This window comes from Primulina tabacum, chromosome 15 (assembly GCF_025594145.1).
Source record: "Primulina tabacum isolate GXHZ01 chromosome 15, ASM2559414v2, whole genome shotgun sequence".
NCBI lineage: Eukaryota > Viridiplantae > Streptophyta > Magnoliopsida > Lamiales > Gesneriaceae > Primulina > Primulina tabacum.
The window spans coordinates 13,880,546-13,893,589 of record NC_134564.1 but is presented as its reverse complement, the minus strand read 5'-3'; the positions used below and the strand labels follow the sequence as shown (position 1 = coordinate 13,893,589).

General features: G+C 34.6%; 1 protein-coding gene and 1 long non-coding RNA gene across 2 annotated transcripts; one reads left to right on the top strand and one right to left on the bottom strand.

The window, feature by feature from the left end:
- Positions 1-9,471: 9,471 nt before the first annotated feature.
- LOC142525890 (agamous-like MADS-box protein AGL18) lies at positions 9,472-11,464 on the top strand. The gene is made up of 8 exons (XM_075630177.1): positions 9,472-9,737; positions 10,345-10,420; positions 10,520-10,575; positions 10,660-10,759; positions 10,847-10,888; positions 10,990-11,031; positions 11,123-11,298; positions 11,380-11,464. Exons 1-8 carry the CDS (start codon positions 9,472-9,474, stop codon positions 11,462-11,464), a joined length of 843 nt encoding a protein of 280 aa, XP_075486292.1.
- Positions 11,465-12,026: 562 nt separating this feature from the next.
- LOC142527767 (uncharacterized) lies at positions 12,027-13,044 on the bottom strand. Its single transcript, XR_012815524.1, has 3 exons — positions 13,021-13,044; positions 12,732-12,787; positions 12,027-12,176 (listed from the first exon to the last, which is right to left on the bottom strand). It is a non-coding gene; the product is annotated as an uncharacterized LOC142527767 (long non-coding RNA).

Sequence of the window (13,044 nt, the reverse complement as noted above, 5' to 3'; positions counted from 1 at the left end):
ATAAATCTCAGTATAAACAATGTAAACATGCAATTATATAAAAACATATATAAACGCATAAATAAGATATCATTAACATGTAGCAACTCAACAAACATGAATGATATAAAACTGTAAATCAACTAGTCGTATCAGACTTGACTCCAACAACGCGTCGTCTCAGACTCGACTCAACTCTAACCTAGGGATCCCAATGTCTGGATATTGATAATTATATCGAATCTCAGTCGATAGGAATGAATCAACCCTATACGGCATCGATATAATTCATATATCCAGTGTCTGGGCGAAACAGCCGCAGAATTGACGAATCAGTCAAGAATTAAGCGAATCAGCCAATAACTAGACGAATCAGCCAGTAATTAAGCGAATCAGCCAAAGTTTAGACGAATCAATCGATAACTAGACGAATCAGCCAATAACCAGACGAATCAGCCGGTGACTAGGCGAATCAGCCAATGACTAAACAATCAGTAGTCAATACATGCAGTGGCTATAAATCAATAGACTACAAACATCAATCTCATCAATTACAAATATCAACGCAATAAACTAAGTATGTGATTTAGGGAAACTCGAGTCCAACCTCACTCGAGTTGTGCAATCCCAACTCAACATTAATTTATACCTTTCTTTCTGATACTCTGACTCTGTCGAAGTCTCGAACTCAAAGCCTGTCAATACTCAATCTGACAATAACAATATTGAGGAATACAATATCAATACCCCAATCAATCGATACTGGATATAATCAGAACTAAATCGAATTCTGTTTCAACGGCATAACTGCACAATCTCAATATACCCAGCAATACAAATCAACAGATATCAATTCCAACATCTCATAATTGATACCATACAAATCTGATATCAAATCTCAATCAAATCAACTCTGAAAATCATAACAAATCTGTAATCGATCTGTTTCTCAATTTGACTTCAATTCTACGATGTCTAACATGTCAAGAACATCATATATGAATCCTATCTGATTCTGGAAATACCATAATTTCAACTTATATCAAAACGTAACATAACTTACGTCCAGTTGTAGCCTACGTCGATAGGAACACAGTACCGCAGTCAAATTCAAAATCAGACGGACGGTATGCCTACTAAGCGTCTCGCGCTCGGGCGGTCATGAATTTCCGCTCGGGCGCGGAAATTTCTGTCGAGATACTCAACCGATCATCTCCTGGTGCTCGGGCGGTAATATTCTACCGCTCGAGCGCCAAACATTCTGTCCAACTCATGGTGCATTGGCGCTCGGGCGGTTCTTTTCCACCGTTCGGGCGCGAGATGTTCGGTTCAACATCTTGGCCAACATCTTGAGATGTTCGGTTCAACATCTTGGCTTATACTGTAACGATGCCCTGCTTCTTCATTTGAGTTCCTATAACCTCACTTCTGTCAATTAATCAACGTCTGATTACAACAATTAAATCTCGGGCATTACAGATGTGAACCCACGGCTAGTTGTATCATTGAACCATTGAGGGTCACACAAGTGCTAACTTTCTAGATCTCGTTGAGAAGTAAAATAGTTCAATATGTTGAACGACTTATAAAGGAGTTTACAAGCGCAAGAAAAATTAGAAGTATGACTTCTATAAGGAGAATGTGACTTTAATTTGAGGAAGTATTCCTAAATTAAAATTTGGCCAAACAAATAATGTATTTGAAAACTGTGATTTTCATAAACATTATTATGGACTAAATTAAATTAATTCAAGTTTTGAATTAATTAAACACTAGTGGACCTAGTAGAGTCCAAATAATTAAGTTAATTCAAGTGTTAAATTAATTAAATAACATTGGGCCTTGTAGAGCCCAATTAGAAATAATTATTAAACTAGAGGGCTTGAGTAAAATCAAGTAAATGTTAAATGATCTCGAATGTGTGGCCGAAATTTCAACCTTCATTCTCCTTCAATTTTCTTTCTTCAATTGTTGGGGAAATCTTAGCCTTCTCAATGAAAAATACTCTAATTTTTCTAGTGCAAAATTAGAGTGGTTCTACTTTGTTAGTGGTGGACCTAATTGTGAAGGAAGGAGTCCATTTGAGCAAGGACTGGTGTTGGAAGCTTGTAGATTGTCTACCTTCAAGAGCCAAGTTGTTTACAACTTGGTTGGACCCAAAACATCAATCCTTGTGATTGATAGGTAATTTTTCTAAACACATTATGAATGTCATTTTGTGTTTTAATGCTATACACTATAGTTTAGGGTGCACGATTTTCTTGCTTGAAAAATAATTTTGAAACTTCCGTTGCGCAAGCAAGCACCTTAATCGACCCTTTTCACATACCAGTGGCACAAGATCAGGGCACTGCTACTCATACTCAAATGGATATAACTCCGACTTCGATGGAGATACTGTTAGCCATATTTTAGTCTTTGCACCCACCAATGTTGAAGGGTACCTAGAAGGCATTAGAGTGTGAGAGCTGGTTGGAGATTATGGATCAGTTATTTGAATCTCTTGAGTATCCAGATGATCGTAAAATCAAGTTAGTTGTTCATCGGTTATTAGATGTTGCTATGAGTTGGTGGAACATGACCAAGAAAGCTTTAGAGGGTCGAGGTACAATTGTTACCTGGGATTTATTTATATCTGAATTTTATCAGCGTTTCTTTCCTACCTCTTATAGGAAAGACAGGGGAGCTGAGTTTGCAAATTTAAAACACGTAAATCTGAATGTTGAGGAATATGTTGCTAAGTTCTCAAATTTACTGAGATTTGCACCTCAAGTGGCATCCAATGAAGAATCTAAGGCTGATCACTTCATAATTGGTCTTAACCCTGATATCTTTATTTTGGTTAATAGTGGAAGGTCTAATACTTCTGTTGAGGCTCTTGATCGAGCCAAGGGAGCTGAAACCGGTATATATACAACGACCCCAACAACCACAGTATAGACAGTAGTTCAGACAGGGTAATAGTGGCGGTAACAGTGGCAACATAAGAGAGCAGTTTAGGGCTAGAGGCAAGCAATTTAAGAGGCATGGCAGTAATTTTTCAAGTTATAGTGAATCAAGACTGAAAAGGGATCGGTTACGGTGCCCGGATGCGCAACGGAAGTTTCAAAAATCAAATTTTACAAGAAAAAATTCGAGCACCTCACTATGATGTGTAGCAAATAACATAAATACAAAATGTCGTACATAGGGTGTTTTAGAAATTTTTACCTATCAATCACAAAGGATTGATAATGGCTCCAACTAAGTTGTTAAACAACTTAGCTCTTCAATGGCTAGACAATCTACAAGTTTCCAATGAGCACTCGTTGCTCATTGGAAACTTGTCGTTGCTCAAAAATTAAGCCCACCACCAACAAGGAAGATCCCCTCTAATTTTGCACTAGAAAAATTAGAAGATTTTTCTTTGAGAAGAGTATGCAATCTTCAACAATTGAAGAAGCAAAAATGAAAGAGAATAATGTATAAAAATCTTCGGCCAAGGCATTAGCAGAGAAGAAGGAGAGATTTTCTTGGCTGTGTAAAAAGTTAAAGTAAGCATGCGCATGACATGCCTTGGATATTGAAAAAGTAGCCTCCAACCCTTCATCTCTCATGCATGCAATTCTATTTGGGCTTGTAACAATTACAAAACCCATTAACTTTAATTTAAATGTCTCAAACAAATTTGACACAAATTAACCTTACTTGAAATTATTCAAGCCCACTAGTTGAATAATTATTTCTCATTGGACTCTACAAGACCCGATATGATTTAATTAATTCAACACTTGAATTTATTTAATTATTTGGGCTCTACTAGGCCCACTACTGTTTAATTAATTCAACACTTGAATTAATTTACATTAGTTCATAATAATGTTTATGAAAATCACAATTTTCAAATACATTATTTATTAGGCCAACTTTTAATTTTCGAACACTTCCATAAATTAAAAGTAACATTCTCCTTATAGAAGTCATACTTCTATTTTTCTTTGTGCTTATAAACTCTTTTATAAGCCGTTCAACACATTGAACTATTTTACTTGTCAACGGGATCTGGAAAGTTAGCACTTGTAATGCCCGAGATTTTAGTTTGATACTTTTGAATTGTTATATATTATGAATAAGGCGATGGAAGAACAGACGTGGAGCAGCGACGTTGCAAATTGAGTTTGTTGACAAAGAGAGAGACCGCACCCGCGCCAAGAAGTAGACCGCACCCGCGGTGCAAGGGCAGAAAGTTGTGTTTTGAGGGAAAAAGCCACCGCACCCGCGCTATGAAATATACCGCACCCGAGGTCGATGGACAGAGAGTTGGCTATTTTTACAGTAGGGACACCGCAACCGCGGTGCCAGACAGAGCGCACCACGGTGCTGCTACAGTAGGGTCACCGCCCCCGCGGTCCAAGAAAGAGCGCACCCGCGGTCGTTCCTTCTGAATTTTTTGAAGGTGATCCAATACGTGCAGCGCACCCGCGGTCCAAAGGTGAGCGCACCCGCGGTGCGACGTGCGCGAGAAAGAAAGGGGCCACTTTCCTTACATGCAACGTATATGTGTATATATATATATATATATATATATATATATATATAGCAAGCACGAATTGTTCCTCAGATTTCAGAGAAAGGGAGCGAAGCTTTGAGAAGAAATATCCTTACGCCTTTCTATTTCGATCCGTCCGTCAGATTTTGAATCCGACTTCAGTACTGAATTCCTATTGACGCAGGCTACAACTGGACATTGGGTATGGACAGAGTTGAGTTCGAGACTTCGTCTTCGTCAGATCGAGAAGGGAAAGGTATAAATCGATGTTAACTGGGAGATCGACTTGAGTTAGATTTAACTCGAGTTTTCCTAAACCACATACTTGTATGGTATTGTTTTTATACCTTTGTGTTTTAATGATTATGTTTATTCTATTGAATTAGAAAGTAGAAAGCAGAGAGCTATTGAGTGAGAGTCACTGACAGAGGGGCTAGACTATGACAGAGGAGTCACTGGCCCATTGCACATTGTCAGAATAGGGTTAGTCTTGGACAGACATGCCAAGACACTGGACGTTTGGTATATCGAGATGCTTCAGATATAGATAGCATCTTTATTACAGATTATTCGATATAGACTAGACCAAAGTCCAGAAATAAGATCGTACCGCCACCGCGACCGGTAGTAGTAGGTGGGAGACTTGTTACGTTCTTATTCACCGGGATCCCTAGATTAGATGAGAGATGAGTCGAGTCTGAGATGCCGAGTCATGAGTTGAATTACAGATTGTATAAATTATGTTTCGTAGATTATAATTCATGTTTTATTTACAATTTGATTTCGATTTGCAATGTTAGATTATGATACGTGTTTTGGTTTAAACAGTTGCTAATTTAAAAATAGTGACGGTTTTGGTTTAAACCGTCGCTACATTTAGCGACGGTACATAATCCATCGCTATATATAGCGACAGTTTTAAGTAAAACGGTCGCATGTTTTATGGGAAACCGTCGCTAATTTTAGCGACAGAATTAACAAAACCGTCACTAAATATGATTACAAGCAAAACCGTTGGAAATTTTAAAAATGCGACGGTTTTTGGTTAGCGATGGTTCAACCAAAAGCTAACCAAAACCGTCGCAAATTGACTATAAATACCCGCACATCCAGTCCATTTTAACATACACCACTTCGCAACATTTAAAATTTTTCTCTCTTACATGATTTTACCACTTCACAACACTTAAAATTTTTCTTCTTGCACGATTTTAGTCTCGATTTAGGATAAATTTTTTCGCTTTAATTTTCTGATAAATTTTTAAGTGTTAGTTAAGATCATGAATATTGTTAGTCTATTCCAATTGTAAGTTTTTTTAAACTTATTAAATTATTAAAATTAAATTTTTTTATTTTACTGAAAATATTAGCGACGGAAATAATGAATTGACCATCGCTACAATTAGCGACGAAAATCATGAACCAACCGTTGCTAATTTTAGCGACGGTTTAATGATGATTTTGCATAATTCGTCGCTAATTAGCGATGATTTTACATAAATCCGTCGCTAATATTATTTGCGACGTTTTTTCAAAAACCATCGCAAATTGTAGCTACAACAACGGATAAAATCGTTATCTTTGAGCGCACCCTTTAACCACATGAGCTTTAACAACAGTTTTAAAATACCTACGACAACGGTTTTTGTAGGCCTTTTTTTTTTTGTAGTGCTTGGTTCTATCATCAACAAAAAGGAGAAATTTTTTAGAATATTTCTATTACCCTAAGTTTTGGCGATTGACAAATAACAATATCGATTTGTTACAAGATCGAGCCGCTCTTTCAATTCAAGCCGTTCAGACAGAACACCAAGAGTTCAAGCCATTCACGCAAGGAAGTCAAGTTGTAGTATTTCTGAACTATAGCTACAAGAGCTCATTTGTCAATTTGGCAGGATCAAAGTCCTATATGCAGCACACGTGTTCAAAACTTATAACTCCAATCACACTGTAATTGGTCATACTTGAAAAAATCCAAAAAGGATATTACAAGTAAAGTCGTTCAACAACACCTACAATAGAATCATTACATAATATTCTACCAACTCCCGAACAATAGAAAGATGTCTATTTTGTTCATAGTCTGTTAGTTTTTTTGAAAAGCAAGGAAGAAGCTTAAAGTCGCCAAAGCAAAAGAAACATTACATAAAATTTAATGATAGGTACGACGAATGAAAATGACATGTCGATTCTGTCAGGTAACAGTACATATGATTATTGATAATCAAATCCGATTATTCGATCTTTTCAACTATAAATATGGAGACTCGGTATCAAATGAAACAATCAGTACTCTCGTGCATCTTTCAATTTGAATTCATTCAATATTTCCGTGCACACTTAAAGTTTTCATATTTGAAGTTGCTTTCATAGCACACACCTAAAGAATGTACGAGAACTTCAAGGATCAATCTTAACTACATTACCAACTCAAGACGTCAAGCTGACCGTTGTGTTATTTTGTATTTTTTTCTAGTGAATAGAAGGTTTTGAAAACTTTGAGAGTTTAGTAACATTGTGAGAATATGGTGAAATGATTAGTCTAGAAATTAATGCTTAATACTATAATATAAACTTAGAAAATCTTATTTAAATCTATAAATTTTAATATAATCTCAATAATTTTTCCATAAAAAAACAAACACCAAAAAATATTAAAACTTCACACATGGTTACTAATTATATATTATTATTCAAGAGTTCCATAGAAATATGGATGATAAGCCAATTGAATTAGAAAGTCGTAAAATTTGGAAACTCGGAACGATTGTATTATAAAATTCCACTGTCAAGCCATATCTCATGTAATTAACAACGTGTGTTTATATCATTGAAATAATTATCTAAATATGATAAACTTTTGTTATTGCAAATTTACGTTTCCCTCATCTAAAAATTTAAAATATAAGTAAAGATAAGATTTAATTTAAAAATAAAGATAAATATATGATTAAATATTTAAAAAGAGAGGCTATTTTAGGAAAGAAAAATTCTTCAAGACAGTTATATAATAAATATATAATTATAATTTAAATAAAGTTTCACCAAATCAATTAGAAATAGTTAGTACAGGAATCCCGAATTTAATTATAAAGTATAGATAGGATTAAGCAGCAAACACATTTTAATAACATTCTTTACGCCTATAGAAGCTATATTTAAAATTTCTAAGGAAATAGATTCATTACATATATATATATATTACTATTATCTTAAATTGATACTCTAGAACATGACCAAGGATGACAATGTGTATGGGTGGCGTAGCACATGTACTTAAACCAAACTCAACTTATTTGCGTTGGGTATAGAATCTTATTCGACATGATCCATTGTCATCTTGACATACGACCGCGATACATACATACATATTAAAATTAATGATGATATTTAATTTCGACAAATACATTTAATTAGAAAAATTTTATCTCATTGTATTTTGTATTTTATTTTGGTTATCTGTTTAGGCATAGTATGGTACACATGATAGGATAAATATGTGATATATAATATAAGGATAAGTTAATGATAAATAAGATGTATGATATTATATTTAATGTTTGGTATGATTTTAATAAAAGTGATTAAATTTATATATTAGATTGTAATGACAAAATTAACCTTATCATAATAAATTTTATAATTTCAACGTTGTTGCTTGAGTTCATAGTTTTTATCTGTTCTTGCGCCGATAGTGCTTGCATGATTTATTTATTTTTACCTAATTTTTTATATTATATAATATGATAATTGAGCCCTTGATTTTGTGAGTCAAGTCAAATATCAATTTTTAAGGTTAATCGAGTGATACTAATAATTTTATTGATAATTATAAAAATTATTTATATAATTATCTCGAATTCATTTATATAATTATCATATTATATAATATATAAAAATAAATAAAAATATTTATTTGATTTTAATTTCTATCTACTAGCATAGATTTATAAAAATCATTTATAAATTGAGGGCAATTAAGTCATTTGTAGTGTATTTCATCATTAAATTAAAATTATCACACCTAATAGAAGAAGCATTTTATCCTTCTAAAAAATTATTTATCAAGAGCACATGATATTATCATAGGCTTTTTAAAAAGGTACCAAACATGGGATAAGGATGATTATTTATCAATCCCTCCCTTATCCCATGTACCAAACTATGCCTTATAGTATGCCCTATTAAATTTATTACATATCATTTAAAAATTTATGTACCTAAATTATGCAAAATAAGTGATATTAGAAGTAAAAAAAGGAGAGAATACTTCTGCTAAGGAGCAATTCGAACACAAAAAAAAAAAAACTTATGATTTTTATTACCAAATATCTTTCGGCTACGCAAAAAATATTAAGGCTAAGTAATAATTAAAAAATTGTAAAATTAGTAATTAGTTTTAGGAATAAAACATTAGCTTTGAACATCCATGATAGATAAAAATTGATCTACCATGGACAATTAATTATCAGATTTCAACGACACCCATGTCTAAAAATCCTAAAAAATTGGAAACCGAGACCTATGATTAAAAAGTTTATAAAAAATATATAAGACCGTCTCTATTTTATAAGATATATATCTTAATCAATCTGATCCTATCAATAAAAAATATTAGTTTTTATCTCAAAAATATTTTTTTTATTTCAAATATGGATCAAGTCAAATTTTATCGCGGATTAAAAAATTTATCGCTCTGCCAATAAAAAACGAGACTTGTTGATCTAAATACTTCTGTAATTAGAACTTTAAAGATTTTACCAAATCTAAACCACCAATAATAATAAAAAAAAAAAAAGCACTATAAGTACGTCTCCTGTTCAAAGAGTCCTACATGCATCCTTTTATTTCCTCGTGTTATCCTTGTTATAATAGAAGAAGCAGGCCACAGAGTACATAGAGCCGCCGTTTTGGGATTATGATAGGTGAATTTTTGTGCGATTTTGAAGAGTAAAAACAATTCAATGGCTTCTGAGAAGATGGATTCCGCAGAGAAAATTACCGAGGGCAAAAGTAGCAGCGGCATCAAAAGTGCGTTCATCAAGAGGCGTGATTGTTTGATTAAGAAGGCGAGTGAATTAGCTATTCTCTGCGGTTCCGAAGTTGCCATTATTGGATACTCCAACGACGGGAAGTTGTTCGAATATGCTAGTTCCGAGTACGCCCTCTATGCTGCTATCTTCGTTTCTGAGAATTCCTTTTCTGTTGTTTCTTTGGGATTTATTCATGTGTTTGTTCGTTCATGAGAATTTTTTAGGTGATTTAATATGAGAAACAAAAGAGTATGGATTCATGTGGTAACAAAACTAATTAAAGTTAATTATTTAACAATTATACTATAATAATGTTGATTTGATTTTTATAAACTAAATTATCTACGATATTATAGGTACTATAGAATTTAAATCAAATTTACAGTTTCAGATTATAGTATGATTTCGGTAATGGCCTCTAACTTTTAGGAACCTGTACCAAACCGGTTTGTAAATTCTGGGTTTTTTGTTTTAGTTTTGGTTTTGGTTTTTGAGAGAACGGTTTAGGTTGCGGTTCACGGTTCTTTAGGAACTCTGGTTGAGTCTAGCTAGGGGTGGGGTAGGCGTTAAAGATATCAAAGCTTGTTATTTATAGTAAATTGTCTTTGAATACACATGGCTGTTGTTTTGTTTTTGTTTTTCGGGTAAGTTGTATGGAGATCTGAGAAACCGAAAAATTACGCTGATGTTCGAAAGATAGGTTGTATAAGAATTCGAAACTGGTTGAACTAAGATATGCAATAAGTAGTATCATGCAACACGATAAGCTGATCAGTTGAACGATGATTCCCTTGATCACTGCAGCATGGCGAAAATAATGAAGAGATTTGAAGAGTGCCAGCGAATTAAAAAAGGTGTTCCGGTGAACCACGATCCAGAGGTACGTGTGATGCTTAAAATTTGACATATCTATGGACTTTTAATCCTTCCACATATTCATTATATGTATCGGATTTAGTATGGTTTGTTCTCTTAACAGAGGCAAGAGGATGTTCTGAGAGAAGAGATGGAAAAGCTCAAACAAAAGGAGGACCAGTATGTTTTCTCACAAAAATGAGATTCTTGTATTTTTCGAAAATCCGTGTTGTGTTGTGTTGTGTCTTTTCTGTTAATTTGCAGGCATGTGTTGGGGAGGAATCTCGATAGCATGAGTCGCGAAGATTTGCAAGAACTCGAACAACAACTAAACGAAGGGTTATTGTGCATTAAGGATAGGAAGGTTTGTCCTTTAAATTAAACTGTGGACTTAAAACAAAACGTATTACTCTTTGATTGCTAACAATAAAAGACAATGCTACGGTTTCAGGAGGCAATATTGGTCCAGAAACTTCAAAAATCAAGGGATAATGTATGCAGATTAATCTCTTATTTTGTGCATCAGCTGATTTCTCGTACGGGTCCTGGAGGAAAATTGAAAAACATTTGTCCCTTATTTTAATTTTATTTCAGGAGCTACAATCCATGCAGGAGAATGTGACTTTACGCCAAAAGGCATGTGTAGCTCTCTCATTTTGCGTTGCGAAATTCGGCTATTGATGTGAATATATCTAAGTAATCTGCACTGGCTTAATATGATTCATAGGTTGAAAACCTTGAAAGGCTTTGTGCCCCGATCAGCTATCAACAACCAATTCTTCTCGAGTACCAGTTGAAGGGGCAGAGCAACTTCGAGCTCGGACAAGGCGTTGCCAGTCCCCAACTAGCTTGCGATACTAGCACTGGAGATGCAGACTTAGTGGACACCAACCTGCAATTGGGGTAAGACATTTTCTCCGGATTTTCGGCCTTTTATGTTACTGTTTTCCTACTAGGAGTATGTGTGTCTTGCTTTTCGTGTAGGCCTTCAACTTCCAAGGTTTGTGGAAAAAGGAAAACTCCATGCGAGGAAAGAAGAAGCAATGCCGATACTTTTCTTTCGATATAGGACCAGCCGGCGGTTTATGGAATGTTTGCAAATGTTTAAAAAAATTATTATGAACTTTTTTTTTACAAAGTTGTACAACTTTATATAAAAAATTATCTATAATCAATTTTTCGAATATTTACAAACACTACCTTACTTTTGTGGTTTATATATATTTTTTGCTTTGATGATTTTATGATCTATCTATGTCTTGATTTAGTTATTCTATATTTCTCATCGCACATATGGTTTTTGGGAATGTATAAAACACCAGGTGATTAGCTTTATGGACTTTGTGGGGGCCCGTGCTCCTGATTAATCTTTAATGACAAAACAACCAGGATTTATTAATGTAAACAGCGAAAGCGATTTAAAATTTTCCTTTTGGGCCAATAGAAATTTCGACATGACCTTCCCGTAAGTAGCACATCCCAAAAATTTCCAAACTACACAAAGAAAATTTATATACTCGAAATAAAGTCATAACATCAATTCACAACCCTATAGCCGCACTGGCCAGGACTAAACACATATAGAGCCGGCAAGGCTCGATCACACAACTATCAATACAAAACAACGTAAAAATAACAGTACAGCTACACGGGACATCTCCCCGGTAAATGTATAACTCCATAATATAGTATATATATATCTGGGAACTCTCAACCATGACTCGACGATTGGGCACCACTACCTGACGCTCCACCAGACGCGTCAAATCCTCCTGGATAACCTGCTATGGCATCAAAAACAACCACAGCATAAAAAGAAACGAGGGGTCGGGCCCCAGTACGACGAACCAGTAATATTACGACAAATATAACTGACCTGAAATAAAATCAAGTAAAATGCAATGAAATGCAATGCAATGCGTGTCGGTAACAACAAAATAATGGATACCAAAGCGGAGTCCAAATGAAACGCATCAGCAACAAGAACAATGACCACCCGTGTCAGGACTGCAGCAACGTAATATCATGCCGCCGCTCATCCATGCACGTAGCATCGAGGGTACGGGAGCGACCCGCTCAGCCCTCATGCAAGTCACCAGGAGTGCTAATCCTACCCACCCACTCCATCGATGACGCAACAACTCGATAGATCAATATCAATAGCAATCAAAGGAGTCAAGGCTCGAAATGCTATGCCACAATAGTATCAACTCAAATAAATGCGTGAATGAAATCACGTATTCACAGAAACACATAAGGCACGCCACAACTCATTACAAAGTACTTAACGTCATTTCACATCATATAGACATCATAATAAAACAGTTCATGCGTACCTCAACTGACTTTAATTTACCACAAAATATCTTAAATATTTCTCGAAACTCCAATCCTGTGGCAAAATTATTTATTGCACATCAATTCCTATCTTAGTTAAATAATCAAGGAATTTATCGAAAGTAATTCCAAAATTCACACTAAATTTCCAGAACTTATAATTTCAATTTACAACATTTTAACGGTGTCCGACTAGCGCATGTACAGCTCAAAAGTCGAAATATCCCAATTTATAAATCTGAAAATTCAAAACTCAGCAAACTAAATTCTGAAAAAGTCGATAAATACTTCGAATCGACTCAATAATTCACC